The sequence below is a fragment of the Electrophorus electricus genome, chromosome 11, assembly GCF_013358815.1.
Source record: "Electrophorus electricus isolate fEleEle1 chromosome 11, fEleEle1.pri, whole genome shotgun sequence".
Taxonomy (NCBI): domain Eukaryota; kingdom Metazoa; phylum Chordata; class Actinopteri; order Gymnotiformes; family Gymnotidae; genus Electrophorus; species Electrophorus electricus.
In genome coordinates this window covers 3,312,742-3,339,773 of record NC_049545.1, presented here as the reverse complement: position 1 = coordinate 3,339,773, position 27,032 = coordinate 3,312,742, and the positions used below count along the sequence as shown (strand labels likewise).

At 49.4% G+C, this 27,032-nt stretch overlaps 1 protein-coding gene across 3 annotated transcripts in view; it reads left to right on the top strand.

Moving 5' to 3' along the window:
* Window positions 1–1,848: 1,848 nt before the first annotated feature.
* Window positions 1,849–27,032, top strand: part of zswim8 (zinc finger, SWIM-type containing 8) — a 30,834-nt gene continuing 5,650 nt past the window's right edge. For all 3 annotated transcript variants that reach the window (XM_035531337.1, XM_035531336.1, XM_035531338.1), the window contains exons 1-21: window positions 1,849–3,738; window positions 9,036–9,189; window positions 9,413–9,507; window positions 12,053–12,225; window positions 16,606–16,713; window positions 16,805–16,886; window positions 17,445–17,565; window positions 17,859–18,060; window positions 18,505–18,680; window positions 19,285–20,518; window positions 20,623–20,754; window positions 21,033–21,212; window positions 22,384–22,567; window positions 22,848–22,946; window positions 23,058–23,182; window positions 23,659–23,935; window positions 24,031–24,192; window positions 24,452–24,674; window positions 25,513–25,802; window positions 26,003–26,226; window positions 26,310–26,798. In XM_035531337.1, coding sequence (XP_035387230.1) covers window positions 3,561–3,738; window positions 9,036–9,189; window positions 9,413–9,507; window positions 12,053–12,225; window positions 16,606–16,713; window positions 16,805–16,886; window positions 17,445–17,565; window positions 17,859–18,060; window positions 18,505–18,680; window positions 19,285–20,518; window positions 20,623–20,754; window positions 21,033–21,212; window positions 22,384–22,567; window positions 22,848–22,946; window positions 23,058–23,182; window positions 23,659–23,935; window positions 24,031–24,192; window positions 24,452–24,674; window positions 25,513–25,802; window positions 26,003–26,226; window positions 26,310–26,798 — 4,908 coding nt within the window. In that variant the 5' untranslated portion in view covers window positions 1,849–3,560. The remainder of the gene's footprint in view (window positions 3,739–9,035; window positions 9,190–9,412; window positions 9,508–12,052; window positions 12,226–16,605; window positions 16,714–16,804; window positions 16,887–17,444; window positions 17,566–17,858; window positions 18,061–18,504; window positions 18,681–19,284; window positions 20,519–20,622; window positions 20,755–21,032; window positions 21,213–22,383; window positions 22,568–22,847; window positions 22,947–23,057; window positions 23,183–23,658; window positions 23,936–24,030; window positions 24,193–24,451; window positions 24,675–25,512; window positions 25,803–26,002; window positions 26,227–26,309; window positions 26,799–27,032) is intronic.

The window sequence follows — 27,032 nt, the reverse complement described above, 5'->3', positions numbered from 1 at the left end:
GCATCTGGCACAGCAGTCCTGGGAGTTTGTCAGGGACACAAAGCAGAAACAATGTGTTAGTAATGGAATGAGCCGGAGGAAGTGCCTGGTAGGACCTCGCGAGCTTGCCGTATCGCATGCTACCATTGGCCCACCCTAAGCTGGAGCAGGTGGGTGTGATCATGCCTCCCCTGACTGGGGCTAGTTGCAATCACTGGCTCTTCTGTTGTGCCTTTGTGGGCGGGATCCCTGCTCACTTTGGGAATTCACTTTGTGCATACAAAGAGTAAATGAAATAGGGTTATGGCTGCTTAGGAAATGAAACCGTGAAGACCAGCATACTCTACAGACGATGAGCATACCTTCCAGTGTGTGGATGCCAAATCACTGGTGGGAAAATCTTGTAGGCCCTTAACAGAGGAGATGACATAGAAGAACACAAGCTTTTGTCACTTTTGGTCATTGTGCAAAGACAGCACATGCTGTCCTGCATCTGAACAGGTCATCTGAGACTAGCTCACCAATGTCTTTCCATGGAGAAGTCGCCTAAGCCAGGGGGACAGATATTAAATGCAAGTTGATCATCTTTGTCTGCTGGCAACCAAGAACCACAAGTAAATCCCTGAAAATAAATAAATTCTGAAAAAAAAAAGTGGCGAGGAAAGGTTTAACAAACTATGGAGAATACGATTCGGACCCTGATACCTTAAGACAAACGTGAATGACCTCAGACGATGGCGTCACTTACATTTCTCTACAAGAGCAGTGTAATGGATGTTCAGGATACGCCTCCTTTCATCTGATTTTTGAACGATTTTTGGCATCTTGTCACAGAAACGAAATTGATGATGACTGACCAGGTGATGCTTGTTAATTGCACTGAAATACACACCTACTGACCTACCACTGTCACACAAAACATTACATCAAACAGGGGCAGTTGGTCCATTAAACCCAGAGCTGGACAACTCCTGGACACCAGTGGCTGTGCTTGTGAGATCCTAATGTGGTGCTGTGCGGTCAGCTGGAGGGAGGAAGTGAGCTGGACAGGAAGAGCGTAACAGATTTTAAAAGTATCTCCACTTCCCATAATATATTTGTCTTACACACAGCTGTAGTCTGTACATGTATGGGGAAAAAATGATATCAGCTGGGTTTTGCTTGCTTCTAGGACTGTATTTGTATTCATCATATAGCTAGCAAATTAGCTCAATGTTCTCTGCCTTTAGGTTAGCTGTGTTTAGAGAGGTAAGTAGCACTTGCTTGTTTTTGCAGTCATATACTGCACTGCCAGTACTGCATCATATGACAGCATTACTCTGTGCGTTTAGTTTTTATGCAGTACCACAGTGATATACATGGTATAGAAATCATTACTTTTATCATTATATTATATTTTTATTTTTACTATTGAATTTGGCAGTTTTTATAGTAAATCCACACCTGTCTTCAAGTTCATGTATCTATTATTATTATTATTATTATTAATAAATTACTGTTAGTAGTAGTTGTAGTATTGTTATTATAAGACCTTCAAATAAGTAGGTCGCAATGGGAAATTTGACTGAAGATTTTTGTAGGCAATAAAACACACAGAATAACAGAAGCAGCACAGGTAACAGTCCAGCCAACTCCAGCGTCTCTGTTTGCAATCATAAGGTTTTATTTAAAAGGAACCAGCGAGAAGTTACACTTGACCAAATACACCATGCTGCATAAAGCATAAAGAACATGAAATACAAGAGAGTTAAGGGAAAAAAATGTTATTTTGAATAAATCAAACAAGGGTGTGCAGTTTTGCAGATTAAGATTACAGCATTTAAGCGTCACATGTGCTGCGGAAGCCCAGATCAGCTGATGGGGGCCGGACAGCCCGCTGAGGCCGGAGAGCGCAGAGCCATCTTCCACAGCGGAGACAGCGAGGAAACGGGGCACGGGAGGAAGGGATCTGGGGGAGCCCGGCTCGGTTTGGTCGGCTTCTGAGACACACTGGGTGTAGAGCCATCGGCAGGGATCGCAGTGGGAGCAGACCGAGCCTGCGGAAACTGGGAGGCGAGGACCGAGCAAGCTGGTGGGAGACCTGGAGCGCAGGCGGCCACTCGGTGTTGTAGGGGAGAGACGAGAGGGCATCTGTGGCAGCGCAAACTAAACACACAGCTGCTGGAGAGACATATTCGCCGGTGAACAAATGTCAAGCGCGTATTACACGACCGATTAACTCGCTCCGCTGGCTAGCGAGGCTTTGTTGACTTGAACATTGGGCGACAATCACAAAATCGCTGAATAAAAACCAACTCGGGGTTTTTTTTTTTTTTGTTGGTTTTTTTTTTTTGTTTTTGTTTGTGGAGCAGCGACTTGTGTGTTCAGACCGGGGTCGGGGGAGCGAGCGTTTCCTCACAGAGCGAGTCGGTATTAAAAACCTTGTTTGAATACCGGTCGAGGCTTGTTTTCAAAGGGTTTAGGACGCGTTGTTTTATTGAGTAATGTCGGCTCACGTCGTGTCAACACGCATTATTCAAACGTGCCGACTAGCCTCCAAACTACTCCGCTAGCCGGCTAGCCGTTAGCCGAGCCGCTAGCTCACGCTAGCCGTCTCTCGTCCTCTCTCTTTTTTGCCTGAACTACAATTTGCAAACGTCGAAGACCGGTGATCTTAATTAGAGGAATTTGATCGGTCGTTTCAGACCGGTCGGGTTTACAAAAAGAGTAGGTAAGTCCGTCGTTGGAGTAAGGGCCTGTTCTCGCCCTGTCTAGGTTAGCTAGCTTGGCTAGCTTTGCTAACCGAGGCGCTTTTGTGGGACACAAGCAGGGGAAGGAGAAAGTAGTTGTAATGCAAGAAAAAATAGTTAACTTTTGCCAAGTTTGCAAACAGCTGGACGTCTCCGATTAAGTGCATGAGCTAATGTTTTTTCGCTATTTCAGCCTTGCTAACTTAACGAAGGGCCAGCAGCTCCAAAAAAAAAACAAAAAACAAAACAAAAACCAAAAAACCCTTCGTGTGGAGTTTGGAGTGAACCTGCTCCCGGAGCCACTCGCACATGAACGGGTGCCGTTATACTTCTCTCAGCAGAAATGGGGGGGAAAGGTATTATCTAGCTTAGTTGGACACGAAAAACCTTGCATCTTTAATGTTTGTCTTTTCACTTCGTCGCGAACTCACGGCCTATTTGATAATTAAAGCCCTTTTATAAAAAACAAAAAGTTTTATAGTGTGAATACATTGCAAAACATGGATTGATTGTGCGTGACGTTGCCTGAAGTGCACATATGACCGATATGATCGGTGGTGAACGGGTGTCCTTTGATGCACCGTACACGTTGTCATCGTAAACTGCCACAGTGCGTCGAGAGCAAAAGCGAAGAAGGCTGCGAGCTTTGGAGAGAGTTAGGAGAGTTGCCGTGCTGTTTTGACCCTGTTCAGGTCCCCTCCCCCACCTGGTGCTGCCCCACTGGAGGTGTGCTTCGCCCATGCAGGCTGGCTGCAACTCCCCTGTCAGCTGCCAGCCGTCCTCCCACAAGCCACAGTTCATTCACTCCTTGTTGAAGTCCTCGGATTTTCATAGTTGCAAACTTCGCATGTGATGGAACTGATGTTCGCCGAGTGGGAAGACGGAGAGAGGTTCTCCTTCGAAGACTCTGACCGTTTTGAAGAGGATTCCCTTTGCTCGTTTATATCGGAGGCGGAGAGCCTCTGTCAGAACTGGAGAGGATGGAGGAAACAGTCTGCTGGTCCGAATTCACCCACAGTTAAGATTAAAGGTAAGTTTAAAAAAACAAACAAAAACATTCTCCCGTGTGTTGCAAAACAGCTTGTGTGCTCATTGTCATTGTAATGCGATCCCTGTCATTGCCTTCTTCCCTTACCTCTGACCTTAGAGCAGAGGATATGTTCTGAATTGCTGGACAACACTGTCACATAACTGTTGAGCCTTTTGAAAGTTCGAAACCTCCAGAGTGGTTTTAGAGATTAGCGGTGTGTTGCATAAAATTAAGCAGTGGTTGGTTAAAATTAAATCTAACTGTCATACATCCTGTAACAAAAAAAGACTAGAAAGTTAGACTTCAACAAGACTCTGAGAATGTGGCACAAAGAGTTTAATCAGCGTCTGGAATGCACATAAAAAGTGTGTTCTGTCATGCTTTTCACACCAAATAACTAACTTTTTATTTTCTTAGTATTTATTTGTTTTAAGTACATAGGTCATTGTCTTATCATTAAATTCAACAACTTGTTCATTTCTCAGAACTGATATTTGGCTCACTTTTTTTTCTTTTTTTAAATTTCAAGGAAAGTAGTTGCGGAGTCTGAATCAGTCATTGAGTTTGGAAGACTGTCTGGGTTAACTGTGTCCTTACTGACAGTTCCTCGTGTTTTTAGAGAAGTTCTGACCAATCAAAAATCCTGATCCAACCACACTGATCCAGAAGTGCCCGAACAGGCCAACTTTATGGTGCGAAAGCAACATTCCACAATGTTGGATTGTTGTGTGTAGTATTTTGACTAATAAGAGAGTCAGTGAGGGGGCTTTTTTTTCCCCTAGACACGGGCCTTGTGGTGTTTGGATTGAAGGAGCTGTGGGGGTTGGGTGTAGTGCAGCGTGGGGAAGGCTGTAAAAAGAGCTTTGTCTTGTTCAGGTCACTGCCTTGGAGCAGGGTATTGTGGTTAAGCAGTAACCCCCCCAGTTTAATGATGCTGCATAATGCTGCCGATCTTGTGTAGCTCCTTCGTCGGGCTCTAAAATCCCCTCGTTTTCAGCCACATGTGGAGACATTTCTCCTGCCTGGGGGGTCTTTTTTTTTTTTTTCGGCACAGGAGCACGGCCCCACCGGTGCGGTGGTCCGTTTAGAGTTTTGGGGGTGCAGCGGTCTTTTGTTCTTCGTTTGTTGAGCTCTGTGCGTCAGGTCTGTGAGTAGTGCTGCATCAGACCGGCGGGTGAGCACCAGCGCCCCAGCTGTCCGTCACCCTCCTGTTTAACAAGGAGCCCCGTTTTAGTCACCCTATGACTCTGACTGTGCCACATGACTGGGGGGGGGGGTGACCAAATAAACACCCACTCGCTCACCCTTACACACAGTCTTTCTCACGGTCTCCTTCTCTCTCATGCAAATTATGGTATAATTTTTACGTGTCACCTGGCCTTGGTCACAATCTCCCCCCCCCCCCCAGGTATAAATTATTCTCTCATTAAAGACACTTTGACATCACTTTGATGTGATGCTACACAGTTGCCGATTGTTCTCCTTTTAAATAGCTAATTAAAAATATATACATGTATACATTTATATTAAATACCTCAACACTTGGATGACGGTGTCTGAATACAACACCTCATATAACTGTCTGCCATTGATCGATATGTGGCATGTGACCAGGGTTGTAACGCTTTCACGGTTTATAGTTGGACGGTTACTTCACCTTTTTCAAAATACTGACGAACACGTTTTCATCTATTACTGTCTAGTTTGTTTGTTTTTGTTTTTGTTCCTTGCACCAGTGTTTTTGCATTACATTTGTGCCCAGCAACTTCCTAAAAATGTTGGTTAGAGTTCGTAACCCCCCCCCAGATACCCCCCAAATCGTAATCCCTGTTTTTGCATACAGGAACACTCACACTCACTCTGTGGAAAAGCCTTTGGCTGAGTAATTCTCTATATAAACATGGTCTCTGCCCTTTGAGAATATGCCACTTCCAGTGGGCTTCATCATACATGATTCCTTCACGCACAGAAGACATGGCATTGTTGAGCACAAATAAGAAAACCTTTTGTCTTAGTTAATGAAGTTGGCTGCGTACAGCTGTGCTAGTCAGGGCTTCTGTCCCTCTTTAAAAAACTTTTAAAAAGAAAAGAAAGCAAATCTCAGCACATGTGCCTTTCCGTGTGGTCGCCATTTGTTTCATCTTACATTGACAGTTTGTACATACCACAAATATATTGTTTTAGTGAATTTATTATTTACAAAAATACAGGATTTAAAATTTGTATTTTTTTTTAAACATTGCTTTTGTCCACAACCTGCTACAAAATGAATTCTCACTACTCCCAGTTTGGAAAAAACCAGCGTTAAATAACACTATGACCTGCACACATCTCTAAAGCGCTGAATAATTAGCTCATACGTTTCTCATCAGTAGTACTGCTTTTCTTTTAAGTCCATGCAAACCAGAAATGTCCGGTTTTAACTATAGTAATGAGAGCCCGTGTCGGAGTGCAGCCATAGACTGTATAGTGTTGAGCTATTTACTTGGCATAACTGAACAAAAATTGGCTGTACAAGGATGTACAGAGCAACTTTTGTAAACCGCTTTGTAATAAATTGTTCTGTTAATTCCCAGCAACATTTTGTGATTTTTTTTTTTATTTTTTTTTTTTTTTTTAATGGACAATTAATACTGTGGTACCATGAAACGGGGATATTTTTAGACTGTTACCACACCTGTTGTAAGTTATTTTTGCTCACTGGCGGCTGCTTGAGGTGGGCCTCTCAGAGGGCCTGATGAGCAAAGAAAGGTGACCAAGCTTCTGGATCTAGAGAGACTATTCTGAAGTACCGTGTGAAGCCCTTGGCATAGGTCGACTTGGGCTGGCACCTTCATATGGAGTTTCCATAGCAGCTCTTCCTTCCCTTTTGGGCTGCAGGTCTTGGGGCCAGTGACTAGAGTTGTGGGAAACGGATACATATAAGAGACTTGGTCCTACGTGTTAGTCAGCCACTGTATCTGGCATTCCCACTTGCTTCATTTTACACATGAGGGAATTTCTGTCTCTTTGGCAGCCTGCTGCTGCTTGATTTGGTGTAGGGGTGGGTCTACTTATTAGCAGGCTTGCATAATTGGCGCCTGAGAAATGTGCAGAGTTTTGTACAAGTCTTCCTGTCCCATCTTTCACTTTGTGTCATGTGGAACCCACACACTTTTTTTTCCCCCATGTTACAACTACAGTGTGTTGTGGTCTAATAACAGTGTTATTTGCTATATATATTGTGCAGGTCTTGCTTTTAGGAGACGGTCACCCACTACTGCTCGACTGTGAAGTCATGGCTCCAGTCCCTCCTGTTTGACACTGTTGTGTACCGGTTGGCTCGGCTGGGCCTCACACACCCCACTCCGAGTTCATGCCCTCTGGGACCAAGTCTCTCTGGCAGGGCAGTAAGTTTTTGAGGACCCAGAGAGTGTTTTTGGTCTTTTCAGTAAGACTTGCTCCCCGTGTATAAATGGCTATGGACCCGAATGACGTGTGTGGCTCATTGCTGACTTTCCCACTGGTTTCCTTCACTGGGGTTGGACAAATGTAACGCAGATGAGCGATACCCTTGTCCAAATGACCTAAGACTCCAACTATGACATGGCTGTGAAGTTTTATGCCCGAGGTTGAGTGAGGTTATGAGGCGGCACTGTCCTGACGCTGGCTATGTAGTAGTGCGGGGCGCTGAGTTACTGGGACGTTGCCTCACACTGTGGTGTGTGTGCGTGTGGTTTGTGGGTTGTTTGTTTTTTTTGTTTGTTTTTTGTTTTTGGTTTTTTTTCCCCTTCTTCTCATAGCAAACCCCTTGGCTTAGGCAAGCAGATACATCGACAGTCAAACAGATTCACAGTAAAGTTGTAGGATGAAGAGACATGGATTTCTTTGCACACAGTTTCAGCCTGCTTACTAAACCCTGTTCATGAGTCGCTTTTCTGTATTTTCCGCCTGAATCATCAGTCCCATGGTCTCTGCAAGTAAATTTTTAAGGCCCCGAGGTGGGGGGTGGTGGGGGGAAATAACTAACTAACTAAAATATATCTCTATATATATATATATATATATATATATATATATATATATATATATATATATATATATATATAATATGTGTATATGTATGTATGTAAAATTGTGTATATATAAACACTTTTTTTTTTAAAAAAACAAGCATTTTCAGTTATTAATTGAACAATTAAAAATATTTTGCATGTGCAATGACGCAAGAAGGTCAGCAGAATGTAAGCAGTTAACTTTCTTAAACAGATTTCTTGGAATTTGGTAGACACAGTCTGTGCTAAACAAGTATGTTGTTGCTGACAAACTGATAAGCTCAAGCTTCAGCCTGACAGTTTTATATTTTTACATAAAGAACAAGTTGTTGAATGAAGTCAGTTTTCAATGTCTCTGATTAAGCAGACTAGTTTGAGCGCTGAACACACCCTTCTCTCTACACCAACCAAGCCCAAAAAGCCTATTCAGCAACAGCAAAATTAATAATAAATGTCTTACTCCAGTAAACAATGGTTCCATTGAGAAATGTGTATGCAGTAATTTTATGTAATAAATTATTATAGTTATTATTCATGCAGTTCTGCATGCCTTTTGATCATATGCAGTATACCATCAGAATTGGTTATTGAGGTTACTTTAGAGACACTGCATTTTTAAATGCGACTTCATCTTTTGAAGTCTATTCAGTGTTTGTATTATTAGAGTTTGGATTCTCATTAGTATTTTTTTAGTCAAGGAGACGATCAAGATCCAGGCCACTCAAGGACGCAGTAACCCTTCCGTATGTTCCAAGCCAGGACTTCTTGACTGCCATCCGGCTCCCACACCCTTTTATATGCCTCTGTGTGTAGGTTTAGTCTGTCTCTGGGACACAGTGGGTCGCTTAATGTCTTGACCCTCGCTCCTGAATACCAAATATAAAAACGTTTGTCTGAACTGCAGCCATCCCTTCATAACGGCATTGTTCAAACTGCTTATCTGATGCCCAGCATGTTCAGCTGTGATACACAGCATCACTAGCAGGTGTGTTAGTCAGCAGTCCTTTTTCGGTTTTAGCCTGTGCAGGTTTCGCCGCCAAATGAGGTTATTTGATCACTTTTATTTCATCCAGTCCGTCTGGAAGTGTGTGCGTTGCTAGGCTGAGTGAATACTACCCACAGTGAGAAGGGGCACGACGGATGGATTACTGTATGCTTGTATTACTCTATTGTCCAACAGGTTTCTGTAAGCCAGTCTCTCATTACTGTTCTGTGAGAATCCTGGTCTGCCATAGCTTCAGCTGAAATAGCATGCCCTCTCAGATGGACAGGTCATCCCCCTGGTGGAGCTGTCTGCCAAGCAGGTGGCCTTCCACATCCCATTTGAGGTGGTGGAGAAGGTCTACCCTCCTGTCCCAGAGCAGCTGCAGCTACGCATTGCCTACTGGAGCTTTCCTGAGAACGAGGAGGACATCAGGTGAGGCTGGACCCCAGGCTGGGCTCAGATCCGCTTCTCAAACGCTAATACAGACATTTGTATCAGATGTGGGGGCCCTTGGTTGCCCCGTGTGAGAGCGAGACCGAGGCACCCAGTGTATGGGAGAATGCGATTGGATGATGGGTTGCTAGGAGTGTTTGTCTTCAGCCTTTCCCAGCTCCTCATGTTCTCCTTCTCTCCATGTCTGTCATGTTCACCGCAGGCTCTACTCCTGCCTGGCCAATGGGAGCCCCGACGAGTTCCAGCGCGGCGAGCAGCTCTATCGCGTGCGGGCTGTGAAGGATCCCCTGCAGATAGGTGAGAAACCTCATACTTGCCATGCTGGGAAACCAACACGACCCTTTCATCAACAGCACAAGCGTGGGCGGAGCTGACCTCTTCACACGACATCTCTATGAGGCCTTTCGCGCCACGACCTGGGCAGTGTTCCTTACCAGAGTCCGCCGTGAGGTTTAGAGGTAACCTCCGATGTGCCGACCAAACGCAGCTCTAACTCCGTCCCCTTCGTCACACCGTCCTGGAGTGCTGGACTCAGGCTTTGGGCGTCTCGTTTGCCAAGTCCAGCGTTTACTTGGCCCGTCGTCCCCGGTGCGGTGCTGCGTGGCCGGAGAGCCTCTCTGGTGTCCTTATGTCACTGCTAAGACGCTGTCCTCAGTCCAACAGTGGGTTGTTCTGAGTTCCTGTGTCAGTGGAAGAGCTAAATGGCAGTGTGGTTGGTGTGAACACTGCCTGCATAAATGACTGGTATTGTTGCTATTGTTGGAGGTGGTGGGCTGCACAGAAGCAATGTGGGCTTGAGCCTGACCTGCACGCGACATCACGTTCTCACACACTCGCACTCTCTCTCTCTCTCTGATGTCTGTCTGTCGGTCGCTATCTCTAGGTAGTCTTGAGAGCCCCAGCACCAATTTGAACACCAAGTGGAGAGTTGCATTGTTTTCACTGTTTTTCTTTTTTGCTTTCTCTAAATAAAAGTGCAGTTCTTTTTAAAATCAGCCTACTGCAGAAAATACGTTTTGCAGATATGGGGAGCAAACAGGCTTTTAAAAATGTACTGCTCTATCATACTGGTTGGTGCACTGGTTAGGAGGCCTGTGAAACTCTTTTATTAGCTCCTTGACCAGTGTGAAAGCATCTCCACAGCTCAGCTCCAACTCTCCAGTAGCGAGTGTGGCAAACCTGAGCAGAGTCGCCCATCTCTTCAGTCGCACTCACATCTGCACTTTGTCAATCATAGCAAACTACAGTGATGGTGACACACTGGAGGTCCACAGAGGTACCGCTTCATACATGAGGCCTTGTTGTCGGAGGAAGGGCTTTTCCCTGCTACTCGCAGATGTCTGCAGGGGGACAGGATGGGCTCGGGCAAAACGAGAGTCTGTGTCTGTGTCTGTCTGTGTCTGTCTCTGTCTGTGTGTCTGTCTGTCTCTGTCTGTGTGTGTCTGTCTGTCTCTGTCTGTGTGTGTGTGTGTGTGTGTCTCTCTCTCTTTTTCACCAAAACTAGTTCTGACATTTTGGAACCTTCCTGTCCCACTGGCGGCTGTAAAAGGGAGGAAGTGGGTCAGGAAGAGAAGGGGCCTTTTTGGCGAACAGGTAGACGGCGCGGGCTGGTGACCGGACGGGGGGGGGGGGGGGGGGGGGGGGGGGGGGGGGGGGGGGGGGGGGGGGGGGGGGGGGTGTTGCATGCTTGTCCCTGTGAGGGTGGCTTGTTGAATGTGGAGCGGCAGCTTTGGGCAGAACCCCCCCCTCCCCCTCCTCCACTGAGCTGGCCAGCGGAGGCCTTGCTCCTCTCCAGGGGTAAAACGTTTTGCCAACTCACTTATTTCCTTACACAGTACCTTACACACACTCGCTCCATCTCCATGTCACCCTGCATGTAAAAATAGAGTTCATTTCCTCTTTAGTCTCTGAATAGTTTGACCACCACTATTCACTTCAGCACCACACCACCAAAGTCAGTGATCCGAGACACTAGCACAGAGTTGGCCCATGTCTGCCTGACTGGAGTAGGACCACAGGGAGCCATCATGACGGGGGGTGTTTTAGACTTTTATTTCATTCATGTAGGCATTTAACTAAATCACTTATATTTTAGCATTTTAATGTAAAAGGTTGTACCAAAAAAAAAAACCCAAACCTAAAATAACTGACAAAATTGGAATGGCTGAAGTATGACGGATTTTTGTTGAAGGACTTGCCTTAAAATATGCGTTCATCAGGTCTACAGCTCAAGTTACTCTCTGTAAGTAAAAAGTAACGTGCGCATCTCCATTAGAGCAGAGACTGGCGTCACGACAGGCTGGGTGTGCCCTCGGGTGGGGTCACCCAACCCTGCACTAGTGTGTATCCGAGGAATTGGAGTGGGGGGGAAAAAAAACACCATCGTGTACACTTCCATACTCACTTGAAACCTTCAGCTGAGCGTTCTCATCAGGACTGATAGTTTTGACATGACATACAATTGTTTCATTCAATTATTTGTTTGGGTTTTTTTGGGGGGGGTGGGGGAGGAGGGGAAAATGAATTTCATATTCAAACATATAAAGACAGTAAATCCAGAGTGTAAAACTTGGCTTATTGGTTTTTATTATATGCCATTCCAATAATCACTCCATCCATGTTTTCTTTTTAATGAATTGTTTTAAAATAATTCTGAACTGTACCAAAATTTGTGGTGACATTTGCGAATCCATAATGCATTGAATAATTTCCTAAAGAATCCTAATTTGAACGTTATGAAGATGGAGATTTACGCTGCAGTTGCTAATGTGTCGTCCGCCTCCTCCAGGAGCTGCTTGTAGCGTATCGCGTTGTAGACTCACTCTCCTCCTCCTCCCCGTAGGCTTCCATCTGAGCGCCACCGTGGTGTCCCCCCAGGCTGGCCAGTCCAAGGGCGCCTACAACGTGGCCGTCATGTTTGACCGCTGCAGAATCACCTCCTGCAGCTGTACGTGTGGAGCAGGGGCCAAGTGGTGCGCCCACGTGGTGGCGCTCTGCCTCTTCCGCATCCACAACGTGAGTCCCCGCCCTCCATACACGCCACACACTACCTCTTGGCGTTACCTCTGCTCCTCTGGATACAGGCACACACGGTTCACACACTGCCTCCTCTGGCTCCACGACGTGTGCATGTACACACACGTGGGCAGGAACGTTCCCGTGATGATCCTTATTGAGGTAGGACCAGGTGTAATTTGTGGCAGGGGTGGGTTGGTGCTCAAGGTTAGCCCAGCCTGAGGCTGGTATAAATGATTCAAATGGCTACCGTCATTCAGCCTTTTAAAGAAAGCATTTAGCTTTTTACGTGTTCAGGGTCACACCCAAACATGCAGGAGTTCATCGACAGGCCACCCTGTTTTCTCGGAGCCGCGCGCCATGTCTTTGGTGCAGTGCTGCTGTACGGCGCCTAGTCACACGGCCCTGTCCCGCAACCCCGCGCTGCCGTTCTGCTGGGCCATGAGGAGTGTATGGAGAGGGTCTTGTCTTATTACTGTCCGTCTAACTGCCAATCGTATTCCTCGACTCGTGCGTTTTTAAACAGCTGTGCTACACTCGGTGCGTAAACATGGAAACGGGGCTTTGAAGTTAGTGGCAAAATGCATCACTAAAGCAGAGATGGAGGCGCTCGTGTGGGAGGCGCAGGGCTACTGCGACCCAATGCTTGGAAGCACGCCTCTGTGTTCTGTTACGTGTTCCGCCCCCCCCAAGCACGTATGGCGTGGACGAACCAGTCACTAGACATTAGTGGTTAAACTCAAAACCACCATGCAATAAAAGATAAGTGCACACCACTGTGTGGTGTTAGTCCGTGTAGCTCTGGGTATGCCTCAGAGCGGGAGGCTTAAGTACGTACTCCGCCTTTACTCACGGCACATGCGTCAGGTACGGGTGGGTGGAGACCAGTTCCATTATTGTGCATAAACCTCCAATTAATTTTTGTTTGGATGAATCATAATGGATGCCATAATAATTCTCTGTTTTCTGTCATATGGTCATAAACCCTTTGGTCCATGACCTGTTGCAACTGCTGTGCCTTCGGAGTCATCATTTAAATAAACAAACAAACAAACAAACAAACAAACAAATAAATAAAAACAAAAAAAAAAGAAACATTTTTTAAATTCTTTTTTGACCAGTTCCCTTATCAGAACAGGAGGCAGCATCGCCTTTCATGCCGTCTGTTCTGAGTGACGTTATACTGGCTCTGAAAATGATCTGGTGTGGGACGTTTTTTTTTCCATATCTTAAATCTTGATGAGTGACGCCAGCAGCTCACCTACCACGGCCTCAGTTACAGGGACGTCCCTTTTCGTTGCGCACCACCTGACCCTTCCCACGCTCGTGCACTTTGCATTGCACAAATTGGAGCGTTCACTGGTGCAGCTGTCTACATAAGCCCCCCAGTCTTAAACGTGGGACCACACCTGCACTCATTGACCTTTTGACCCTGTGTCATTACACTGCCCCACCTCTTGCTCAGATTTGACTCTTTTTCCTCTTTTGCTGATTGGCCCATGAAGGTGCCACTAATGGCATGGAAAAGCTTCAAATCAAGGATCAGTCCCTAAAGTTCATATCCTGATTTAGTTACATTTACAGCATTCTTACATATGTATCGGATCGACAGCACGTGTGCTCCCTGGTGAGCTGTGACTTTGGTGTTGCTAACACCTTGCTTTTCCTGCTCTACCAGGTGCACTGCAGGACAGTGTTGTTACAACAGACTAAAAAGCACAAGCCATCGGCCTGTTTGGTCAGCTGTTTTTGTCCAGACAGGGGATGTGTGAACTGTGAAATCTCCATTACCTGCTGAATTCTGTGCACTTCTCACACGTAAAGGTGCCGTCTTTTCGATGACGTTGTGTACCACTGCGATACGCGCTGGACGCGGCTCTATCTGTGTGGCGCTGGTGTGGGTGTGGCGGAGTGGAGAGGGTGGGGGCAGTGTTCTGCTCCGTCCTGATATGCCCAGGACGTGGGTGGCCTCCAGCATTTGCGTGTTTGTGTGGGCTTGCTCTCTTCTGCATATTTCAGCGAGGGGAATTGTAATGAGCTCACTTTGAGTAAACTTTCTCAGACTCGCATGCTCTGTGTGTTAACAGCAGATGCACGACATTCTTTATATAATTGCCCTCTAGTGTTGAAAATGCCTCCACTTCAACCATGATATGCTTGAACTGTAAAAGTGTTTTATGTTTATCTATCTATCTATCTATCTATCTATCTATCTATCTATCTATCTATCTATCTATCTATCTATCTATGACTAGGCATTGTCTTCAGAAGACACTCCCACCTCTAAAGAGCATCACTGTTTTTCTGTGACGGTGCATGTCTGAGTGTGTGTGTTTTGGATGAAGACTAAAGACTGGGTTGCCATTTCATCTGCCTCTCTGCCTTCCTTGGGTCTCTTCTGGGCAAGGCGCACAGCTGTCAAGATGCCGGTTTCTTGTTGGCTCGATGTGTTGACACGCACAGAGTGGTGTTAAACTGGACTGAATCGGTGCGTGAGGTGTAAACGAATCTCTCACTGCAGTGACCCGCTTTGAGCTCCATGTGGCGCTGTGGCCAAAGCACAACCCTGCGGTTCCATGTGTAAAGAGCCTGGTCTGGATTTAGAAATGTTCTCACGTACGTCCTGAGCACCAGTGCTATGGTGAGGCAAAGCATTTCAGACAACTCCTACTGACCTTCTTAAGGAGGAACGAGTGGTTGAGGAGGGTGTGCGTGCGCAAGAGAGTGTACGTGTATCGGTTACATGTAAAACAGCTGAGTGGGCGTTCTGTGGTTTTTCACATCTTGTGATATGCTTGTCACTAGTTATTATGGTTCTGCTTGTATGTGTACAACTGTGTGTGTGTGTGTGTGTGTGTAGAGGGCACTTACTGTTGCATGCTTTCCTGACTTTAAAGTTCACTGTTAATTGAACACTCCTTTGGGCATCAGTTATGAACCTGAGCACTCCACTTCTGCTTTCCTTTTGTACCTAAGTAAAATCCCACAGAAACTCTGACTCCCCTCCCACGTGACTGACACACACTGTCATTCTGTACCTTCTGTAATGACCGCGCTGTACACAAAAGCAAAAAAACTAAAAATTGAAGCCCTGTCGTGCGTGTGGTGCCTGGGCCTCATCTGACATGGTGTCCTCGCAAATGACTACGGTTTGTGTTTGTGGTGAAGAGTGAACCTGGAGGAGGATGGCCAGGCGTCGTAGGTTTCACCCTCGATCACAGACAGTATTTAGTGAAAGAAAAAATACATGATGGAAAATTAAGGTGCATGCTCAGAAACGGCATGCAACATTTATAGCGCATGCACAGCTTGAAGATGAGTTATTAATCCTATTTATGAATATTATTTATGAATGCATTAGTAAATTATCTATAAAACAAGTACAGGGATTGCATCTGATGTGCTGTTAGTTCAGGCATTATGAGAATGTAGCCCACTGTAATATCTGCAAGTGTAACTTTGCACAGGTTTATTGTTATAAAGAGCTCTAATTGCTTTACATTGCTCCTACATGGAGACCTGGCACACACAATAACTATAAAAAGTAAATTTTGTGTGTGTGGTTTCCCCACACTGTGCGTCATCTGTAATTGTAAATATGGGAAACAAATGGGTCCTAGTTTAGTACTCCGTGCTCTTGGGGCAAGTCATTTATGCCTGAATGCTGAGAGTGAGGTGCTTGTCACGTTGACCGTAGCCCCAAGCACTTAACCCTTTGCTTCCATGCATTTGGCTAATATGAGACATCTTCTGTGTAAAGGTGACGACTGAGCGTAATGTAACATAAATGAAGCAGATTTTCTAATATCCTGCACTTCCCAATTCGGATAAAATGGTGTATAAATACTGTTTTCTCATGTAGTTGGCGTGCACTTGTCTAAACGGACTGCACGTTTCACAAGGCTGCTACTTTTGCATTACACAGCTTGGCTCAGAAATCCTAGCAGCAGCGGTGGTGTTCAGAGGTTGCCTCAGATGTTGCGAAGGGCGACACATTAACGCCTAGCTGCCCGTCACGTGGGTGGCTACAGCCACAGGGGACAAAGGGCGAAGACCTCCAGGCCACTAAAGAGCCTCCGATTCTGCTACCTTAATCATTCATGGAGTCTTAATGGTAGGGAAGATGATCCATATCTGAAGTTCATCAAGAGAATTATTAGCCAGGTGGAAAAGCTTTTTGGAGCGGAAAAACAACAATAATTTATTTTTTTTAAATAATGATGTTAATGATAAGTGCCCCTCTCTCACGCAAGGTCACTTTTGTTGAATACATACATGTTCCGTGACATTTTAACTTTCTTGGGGAAGCTGTACTGTTTCAACCATGCTGGATATGAATTGTTAATTAATCTCCCTGCGCGTGTGATCATGTCCACATAGGCGTCCGCTGTGTGTCTGCGGGCCCCGGTATCGGAGTCGCTGTCCCGCCTCCAGAGGGACCAATTGCAGAAGTTTGCACAGTACCTCATCAGTGAGCTTCCGCAGCAGGTGAGGGGGGACCCGTCAGCCCAGTGGCTTTTGTGCAACCACAACACGAATGCCTTTCTAATACACTGGTGGGTGTGTGTGTGTGCGCCAGATCTTGCCCACAGCCCAGCGCCTCTTGGATGAGCTCCTGTCCTCTCAGTCCACGGCTATTAACACAGTCTGTGGAGCTCCAGGTACGGACGGCACTTCTGCTCTCACTACGTCACTTGGCATGTAAGGAGAACTGGCCAGTGCCCCGGTCAGCAGCTGCCTGACGCAGAGAATGGCAGACCCACGTTTGTGCCCTAACTGGGGCACTGGTCATGCTCCCAAGCCCTGGCAATTCTAGTGATTCCTAATTTATGGCTTTAATACACACACGCATGGTTGCACACGTGCAGGTGTACAGAAGACACGTGTGTCTGTGTGTGTCTGTGTGTGTCTGTGTGTGTGTGTGTGTGTGTGTGTCTGTGTGATCTCTCCATCTCGACCTCATCCAAGCACTCTAGGTTGTGTAATTCCTGTAGAAAAGGAGCTTCTTGTGTATACTTGCCATGTCACTTCCACCAACATCTACTGCAGCTGTTGCACAAAACAGATTCCTATTTTCACGAGCTAGAACACATCACGGGTGTGCGGTAACAAACGTTCCTTTTCACACGTACGCATGCGTTGCAACCCGACGTGGTGAGAAGATGGGCTTCTCCCTCTGGGGCCTGGCTCCGCGCTGACTCCCTGCCTCTCTTTTCCAGACCCCACAGCTGGGCCCTCGGCCTCCGACCAGAGCACATGGTACCTGGACGAGTCCACCCTCAGTGACAACATTAAGAAGACGCTGCACAAGTTCTGCGGGCCTTCGCCTGTTGTGTTCAGGTGTGGGCGGTCACGCCGTGCCAGGCATAAAACTGTTGTTGGTCTTGTGATGGTGCATGAAGAACTTTACCATTTCACCCAGTATGGGCCCCAATTCCAAAATGAACCTTCAGGTTTATCCTCAAGTGCCTCAGCTACTATTGTGTGAGTGTGTGAGTGTGTGAGTGTGTGAGTGTGTGAGTGTGTGTGTGTGTGTGTGTGTGTGTGTGTGTGTGTGTGTGTGTGTGTGTGTGTGTGTGTATTCATTAGTGCTTGTGAATGACAAGCACACACACCTGCGTGCGTCTGTGCAGTGACGTGAATTCCATGTACCTGTCATCCACGGAGCCCCCAGCCGCAGCGGAGTGGGCCTGCCTGCTGAGACCCCTGAGGGGCCGCGAGCCCGAGGGCATCTGGAACCTGCTTTCCATCGTCAGGGAGATGTTCAAGAGGAGAGACAGTAATGCGGCCCCGCTGCTGGAGATCCTGACTGAACAGTGCCTCACCTATGAGCAAGTACGGACCAAGTCTCAGCACGGGATGCTTTAGCAGTCATGTCTAGCACTGGCGCTCACGGGTGCTTGCCTCGATATTTATAGCGACGCGTCCTGTGGGTGATCTGAGCGTTAGTACTGTAGTATCGGTGGTCGTCATTTCTGACAAGCACAGTTTCCAGCGGTCCAGCACGGCACGGTCCTCGCGAGGTTTTTCCAAAGCTGTCTGCCGAGGGCAGAGTTGGCGTGCGTATCGGTACCAGGTGTGGACGGACAGTCGAGGTCGCGCGTTCGTGACGAGCGACGGCTCAGGTTAAGCGGTGTCCGCGCGCTCAAAACATCAGGCTTTCCGCGCAACACAGAGCTGCCCTTTAGAAATAGGTCAGCGTGGCATTTTAACTGACACCACCTCCAAAAGTCTTCTTGAGCACGGCTCAAACCCCTCTTCCCCCTCCTTCTCGTCCAGATCATCGGTTGGTGGTACAGCGTGCGGACGTCGGCGTCTCACAGCAGCGCCAGCGGGCACACGGGCCGCAGCAACGGGCAGACGGAGGTGGCGGCGCACGCCTGTGCCAGCATGTGCGACGAGATGGTGGTGCTGTGGAGGTTGGCTGTGCTCGATCCCACCGTGAGCCCACAACGGTGAGGGTGTGTGTGTGTGTGTGTGTGTGTGTGTGTGTGTGTGTGTGTGTGTCTCTGACCATAGCAACCCACCCACCCCCACCACCCAAACGATCGACACCTGTAAAATTGGGCTCCTATGTGCGGTCACATGGACGCTTTGTAGTGTTTCGCTGCCTGCTGTTGGGAGGAACATAACTGCCTCCGATTTGTGGTAAATTATGATGATTGAGGATATGCGAGACGGCTAAAAATGAAATGTCCAAAAATAACCTCTTAAGCTCTCACGCTGACGGGGCCTGTAGACGCACAAAAGGGTTTATGTTGGAAGAAAAGCAACAGCGAGTGTGAGTTCTAATTAGGTATGTGCTAAATCATCTGTGTTTTGACTAGTTAGAGGTCCCACATCCTAACCCTCCTCAGGGGTCCGACAGCACTCAGGTGCATTTAAATGCCCCGTGAGCACTCTGGGAAGAATCATGTTTGCACTGATTTTTGCCAAAATACCCTGCAGTTGAAGTGGAAAATGTCAAACAATATTAACTATAAATCAGTCATAATGTGTGTCTGCTTGTTTGTGCCCGCATGTGGATACATGCGCGTCTGCGTGTCCTCTCCTCCCTAGGCGTCTGGAGCTTGCCGCCCAACTCAAGCAGTGGCACCTGAAGGTTATCGAGATTGTGAAGCGTGGGCAGCACCGCAAGTCCCTGGACAAGCTGTTCCAGGGCTTCAAGCCAGCAGTCGAGTCCTGCTACTTCAACTGGGAGGTGGCTTACCCCCTGCCCGGCATTACATACTGCAGCACAGACAAGAAGAGCGCCTCCTTCTGTTGGGCCAGGGCAGTGCAGCAGCAGAGGGGTGCCAAGGCAGGGCTGAGCGGGGAGGCCGCCGAGTGTGGGGGCGGCGGGGCGCGGAGCGGGGGCCCTGACGTGGGCGCACCTGAGCACAAACCGCGCAGCACCTCCCATCAGCCACAGCAAGAGGTGGCTGTGCGGCCCAAGGAGACCATTGTGAGCAAGAGGAAGGGCGTGTCGGGGGTGAGCGCGTCAGGGGTGCTGCGGCTGGGCGGAGGCGTGGCCCTGTCCCTGGACGACGGCCCCAAGGGTGCGTACAAAGCTAGCGGGTCCTCCTCCTCCGCCGGCGGCAAGGCCAAGCTGGCACAGAGCGGCAAGGGGTCGTGCGGAGGCCCGGGTGCGGCAGGGAAGCACCCCGCCGCCAAACGGCGCACCAGCAGCGAGGACAGCTCCCTGGAGCCGGACATGGCCGAGCTGAGCCTGGACGACGGCTCCAGCCTGGCCCTCGGGGCAGAGGCGAGCAACACGTTCGACTTCCTGCCCCCCCCGCCGGAGATGCTGCCCTCGCCCAGCCCGCTGCTCCGCGAGCCGCGCAAGTACGGGGCCGGGGCTAAGGAACGCGCGCTGGAGGCCAAGCGCGGGACGCACGCAGGGCTCCCGCTCCCGCACCCCCCCGACTCGGCTCGCTGCTTCCCCAGCGAGAGCCCTGGGGCGGGCGTGGACAAGGAGGCAGACGTGGAGGTGGAACTGGAAGAAAACGCGGACGAAGACCCCGCGGAGGACGCACGGCCCTCCGCGTCCGCAGCCATTCCCGTCCCCGCTGCGCCCAAGCCCCCCCGGGGCCGCAGGGAAGGCGACGGTAGCGGCGCGGCAGGGACCCCGGGCCCCCAGGGTCCGGACCCAGCAGCAGGAGGGGATCCGGTCGGCGAGGACGATTATCAGGCCTACTATCTCGGCGCCGCCTCCGAGGATGGGGGGGAGAGGGGGGTCCCCGACAGCAGTCACGAAGAGGAACCGGACATCTTCGCCGGGATCAAACCCCTGGAGCAGGAGGGCCGCATGGAGGTGAGAGGGAGTCTGGGCTGGCCTCGCACCCGAGCTCACGTCTCTTCGGTGGCCGGTGCCTAACGAACTGTGCGGCTTGTGTAAAAACTCTCTGCTGGGTTCAGGTGCTGTTTGCCTGTGCGGAGGCGCTCTACGCTCACGGCTACAGCAACGAAGCCTGTCGCCTGGCGGTGGAGCTGGCCAAGGATCTGCTGGCCAACCCTCCCGACCTCAAGGTGGAGCAGCCGCAGACGAAGGTATCTCGTTCTCTCGCGCGCGTACACACACACTCCTGTTGTTCGTATCCTGAAATCAGTCTTGGTAATCATTTAATAAAGTAAACGAGAACAAGAAAAAAATTTATATTTTCAGAACCGCATCTGTAAAACGTAAATTAACATCGCAACGGTAAGCTGAATGGTGCAGAAAGTTCTGGTTCTGTTTCTGTCCCCTCACCCTGGCTTTGCTGAACCATACATAAACATGTACACCAGTCCCACTAAAGCATGGCTGGTCACCTTCTCCTCTCTGTCAGGGTAAGAAGAGCAAGGTGTCGACCAGCAGACAGACCCAGGTGGCCACCAGCACACTTTCCAAGGCCGCCTTCCTGCTCACGGTCCTCAGTGAGAGACTGGAGTTCCATAACTTGGCCTTCAGGACGGGCATGTTCTCCCTGGAGCTCCAGAGGCCACCTGCCTCCACCAAGGCTCTGGAGGTACACGACGCGCCGCTAACCCCCCGTGGTAACGAGCCTAGGTGGCCATACTGACCCTGGGCATTCGCATAGCTGACAGTGCTGAAAGGATACTCGTTGGGGTTGGTAACGATCGGAGAACGGACGGGGAACTAGCTCATCTTGGTTCTCTCAGATATGTCTGTTGTCACTTGGCTGGCAGTATACCAGTCCTGCGTATGTGGTCCTGAATGCTTCATGTCTCCCAGCAGTGGTCAGAAGACTCGAGTCAAGATTTTAATGATCAACCTATTTATTTATTGTAATCTATTGATTATATGCTTCCGGGATAGTTTGCCACTGACATGCGTGGACCCCTTTGTTTGTGTCTGTATCTGTGGTTAAAAGCTGCCTGCTTTTAAGAGATGTTCATAGCTTGCTCTTTGATAGATGTTAACTTGTGGATGTCTCTCATTTTGGTAACGCAACAGAAATGAGATGGAGTGTAATATGTAGTATTCTTGTCTCTGAAAGTCATCAGTCATCTCAGACTATGATCTCAGTGTTAAGAGCCACACCCGTAACGACTGCGGGTTGACCCCCGGCACCCGACTGTCCTCTTCGTCAGTGACCCCTCAGTATTGTCTGTCAGTGATGTCCCCTGCGTTGCTGAATGTGTGAGCCTCGTGATTGTGTGACCTGGACTGGGTTACCGTAACGCTTCCTCACCTGGTCCAGCGTTCAGTGAGTTCAGAATACTGCCATCATCCCACATTCCGCTAGGCCTCAAGTCCCTTCACCGGTTATCTTGTACGCTTCTCTTGAGTTGGGCTTTTTCCTTATTCTGTCTTCTAGTCATTTAAACGTGTTCAAACTACATCATGAAGTTGTATCACGATCACACTGCGTTTTACTGGTTATCCCTAAAAATCTGTTCAGTGAAGTGGCTCTCAACCCCTGGGACCCCAGGGATTCTTGTTTAATATTACTTTTTTTGATGTCTTTTTATTTATTTATTTTCCCCCTCGCTTTCTCTCTTTTCTAGTGGTATTCTTTATAAAGTACTTTGTAAACATTTGTTTTTCCAGAAGGTCCTACACAGGTAAAGTAGCATCACCTCAGTACCACAGCCTGCGTGTAGATGCTCGGGCAGCCGAGCGTGCAGACGGCCGTTTCGGTGCAGTGGTCTCAAAGCGCGGCTCTGGGCTTTCAGGTGAAGCTGGCCTACCAGGAGTCCGAGGTGGTGGCTCTGCTGAAGAAGATCCCTCTGGGGGTGGTGGAGATGGCTGCCATCAGGGACAGGGCGGAGCAGCTGAGGGACGGCAACTTCTGCGACTATCGGCCCGTCCTGCCCCTCATGTTGGCTAGCTTCATATTCGATGTTCTCTGCACCCCTGGTGAGTCGTGCGTTAGTGGTGAGGGCTGCCAGGGCGCTGGGCCATCATCCCAGTCCACCTCTCAGTGCCGTAGCTTTTGTTGTAGCTTTTTGTTCAATTTAGTCTTGCTGCCGTTTCAATACGTAAACCGTAACTGCCTTTCAAGCGCTTAAATCTCAAAAGATCATTCATTTCAGTTTTTTATTTAAACAAGTTTAAATATGCCACTATTAGATCTGTAAGTTAGATGTACATTATCGTCCAGTAAACCGGTATCTGTGGACTTTTTCCCATGCAATAGTGGTCTCTCCCACGGGCTCTCGCCCACCCAGCCGTAACCGTAACAACGAGATGCCCGGTGACGAGGAGCTGGGCTTCGAGGCCGCGGTGGCAGCACTAGGTAAGTCCTGTGTGCGATCTGCCCACACTGGACTAAGGAGGGTCTGTCTGATGCTCGCGTCCGTGTCTCTCTCTCTCTCTCTCTCTCTCTCTCTCTCTCTCTCTCTCTCAGGAATGAAGACGACGGTTAGTGAGGCAGAGCACCCTCTGCTGTGTGAGGGCACTAGGAGGGAGAAGGGAGACCTCGCCCTGGCCCTGATGATTACCTACAAGGATGACCAGAGCAAGCTGAAAAAGGCAAGGGTCCTCGCCGCCGTGACCCCTGAAAACTGCACTGTAGGCTGCAGTCTTGGGGACGTTTCTCAGCTGGCCGCCACTGTTGCACTTGGCTCTGGCGGTACTTCTGCACCGGTGGTGATCTGAGCATTTTTTTTGGACCAGGTTCAGAGTGACTGGCAGGGACCTGCTTCAAAATGGCCGTGCTGTGCTGGAATGCCACAAAAAAAGCTGCAGTTAGACAAATATCTCAGACCCTTTTTAAATGTCTCGGCATGATTTTTTACATTTATTTATTTATTTTTATTACCTGCTTTAAAAAGAAGTGGAGTATCGTCAACACACAACTGTACCAAAAAAGTTGAAAAAATAATCGAATTCTTTGCAGCCTTTAATTTAATGTAGTAGTGTTTTTCAAATAGCTACTGTGTTCACACTTGGTGACCCACGATGCTTTGCAGCGGGCCTCTCACATTTGTGTTTTTTAATGTTAACAGATTTTGGACAAGCTCCTGGACCGGGAGAGTCAGACTCACAAGCCCCAAACCCTGAGCTCCTTCTACTCCAGCAAGCCGGCCGCCGGCAGCCAGAAGAGCCCGTCCAAGCACGCTGCGGGGGGCGCGTCCAAACACGCGGCGCCGGCAGCGAGTGGGGGCTCGGCCTCCGCGCAGGGCGCGGCCAGCGGTGGGGCGGGGGGGCAGCAGGGCGGGATGGCGGGTAACGGGGTTCAGAGTGTGGCGGCGGGAGAGGCTGCGGGCGAGAGCCGCGAACAAGGTAGGCCGCGGAGCTGCAGGGAGTGTGTCTGAACCTCAGAGAACGACTCGGCCTCAGGCCGCTGCCTCTGACCTGTGTGTGTGTGTGTGTGGCAGATGGGGCTCAGTCCTCCTCGTGTGAGCAGCAGAGGGGACAGGATGAGGCGGCGCCCTTTAAGACCGAGGGCACGGTGCCCAGCCGCCTGGCGCTAGGCGGGCGCGGGGCCTACGGAACCCGCTGCTGGGGCTCACCTGTGCGGCAAAAGAAGAAGCATACAGGTAAGTGGGCCGCTGTTGCCCCGTGGCTTCTACCCCGACTCCGTCGCGAGGGGCAAACGCGGCTTCCTCAATGTAACCAGCCAGCTTTCGAAACAAACGGCTTTTTTGCTCCTTTAGAAAGGATAGATAAATGGAATAAACAGTAGAATAGTAGCTTGTTCGCAGCCTGCATTGCCAGCCCACTTGCTGGCGTGTTGGTGGCGTGTCTCACAAAGCATACACTTGTCTGAGTGCAGCCCTCTGGCTTGCGTCCCCTCAGGCATGGCGAGCATCGACAGCAGCGCCCCCGAGACGACCTCGGACAGCTCCCCCACGCTCAGCCGACGCCCTCTGCGAGGTGGTTGGGCGGCTGCTTCCTGGGGGAGGGGTCAAGACAGCGACAGCATCAGCAGCTCGTCCTCCGATTCACTGGGCTCCTCGTCATCCAGCGGGTCACGCAGGGCAGGGGGTGGAGCCAGAGCCAAGAGCACCGACACCAGCAGGTAAGGCAGAGGTCACGTGTTGGTGGTGGCCGACTCATCCAACATGAGTTAAAGATTTATTTTAAAAGTTGGATTAATCTTCAGAATATTGTCTGGTTGATCTTTGGCTTGAAACGTGCTTTGCTTGGGTGTAGGTGACTTGCCCTTTTATGATTGCTGTTGGTACTTAAGGACGCTGGACACAGTGACACGCGTCTTGATAATCCATTACACCTCAGTCGGAATAGACTACTCCAGTTTAGGCCGTTCCGAGTCCCCTTCTCTATCCGACAGAACAAGGTGGATCATCCTGTAAATAAGGTGTTAAGTAGAAGAATAATAAGCATGTAAAGGCCGCTGTCTGATTCCAGGACTAATCGGAAACGTTGAGGTTGTTCTGTGCATTTGAGATTAGACATTATGATGCGAATACTGGTCTTCAGAGTTGGAGCCAAACTTTATGCTTCAAACTTCAAAAAAAGATCTAAAAATAGTTTGAAAGTGGGTTTACATGAACGATAGAAGCTGTATCGCAGGACATAACGTCTTGCCCTTTCTTTAATAAGCAGGCCACATGTGAAGTGTGTTCCTTATTCTGCCATGGGTTTAAGTAATTAACCTCTTAAAAGAACAAGTGTGCCAACAGAAAACTCAGGTAGCGTACAACTGCTTGTCTCGCTCAGACCAGACTCGAGTGCTGCTTGTTGTCATGGGAACATGGACACTAATGCTCTCTACATGTGCATAATTCTGGATCTGAGAACTCGTGGAGATTTTCATCAGGTTGGAGAGCAGAGTGCACACACAAACAGCTCCTGGAAACAGTAATTAATTCATTTATAATTAATTTATAATGCAGGTATAAAGGTCGGCGCCCCGAGTGTCACGCGCCCCACGTGCCCAACCAGCCGTCCGAGGCGGCCGCCCACTTCTACTTTGAGCTGGCCAAGACGGTGCTGGTGAAGGCAGGCGGGAACAGCTCCACCTCCATCTTCACTCAGCCTTCTGCCAGTGGGGGCCACCAGGGGCCCCACCGCAATCTGCACCTGTGTGCCTTCGAGATAGGCCTATACGCCTTGGGCCTGCACAACTTTGTGTCTCCCAACTGGCTGTCCAGGACGTACTCCTCCCATGTTTCCTGGATCACAGGTGAATTGTTTTTTGTTTTTTATTTATATATATATATATATATATAAAGATTCCCAATGAGTAACTGCAGTGTACTATAGTAAGAGTGTCAAATTGTAGTGAAGGGTTTCCAGGGAACCAGAACATTTCGGAAGAGATATGGTCCTTCGTCAGCTCTGCAAAGTCTTTTATGATTCTCTCTCTCTCTCTCTCTCTCGCAGGCCAAGCTATGGAGATTGGCAGCGCTGCCCTCAACATTCTTGTAGAGTGCTGGGATGGGCACCTCACCCCTCCGGAGGTGGCATCGTTGGCAGACCGGGCGTCCCGGGCGCGGGACCCCAACATGGTGCGCGCTGCGGCGGAGCTGGCGCTCAGCTGCCTCCCCCATGCCCACGCCCTGAACCCCAACGAGATCCAGAGGGCGCTGGTGCAGTGCAAGGAGCAGGTAGGGCATCCACTGGCATCCCTCCCCCGCTGCCGTAGCAACCAAAAGCAAACACGTGATGCACAACCTTCCCTCTCTTCCAGGACAACGTGATGCTGGAGAAGGCGTGTATGGCGGTAGAGGAGGCGGCCAAGGGAGGGGGCGTGTACCCCGAGGTGCTCTTTGAGGTGGCCCACCAGTGGTACTGGCTGTACGAGCAGACCGTGGGCGGAGGCTCGGCGGGTCAGCGCGAGGCCCCCAGCCGCTGCGGGGCCAACGGTGGGCCGGGACGCAGACCCCCGGAGACCGGCTGCGGCGTGCTGGACGGCGCCGGCATGGACGCGGCCGGTGTGGCCACCGTGACGGCAGCGGTGACAGCAGCCGCTGTAGTGCCCGTCATCTCGGTGGGCTCCAGCATCTACCAGTCGCACGCGCTGCCCGGCACGGCAGTGGCCCACCCTCAGGGCCTGCACCCCTACACCACCATCCAGGCTCATCTACCCAGTGTGTGCACCCCCCAGTACCTGGGCCACCAGATCCAGCACGTCCCACGCCCCGCTGTCTTCCCCGTGTCTGGATCCACCTATCCGCAAGTAAGAGCCCATGGCTAGCTCCTCCTGGACCTGAACAGCCATTCTTATTTGCTCCTGGATTTGAATGTCAACCCTTTCTGAAGCAACACGGATGCACCTGTGTGTGAGATTTTTGTAGATACGTAGTTTATGTATTGGGGCCACATTGTTAGCTGATGGTATAGAGAGAGAAATCTGTCCACATGCTCTCAAGATCTCTTGCAAACTCTTGGTGTTTGTGACCACGGTTTAGAG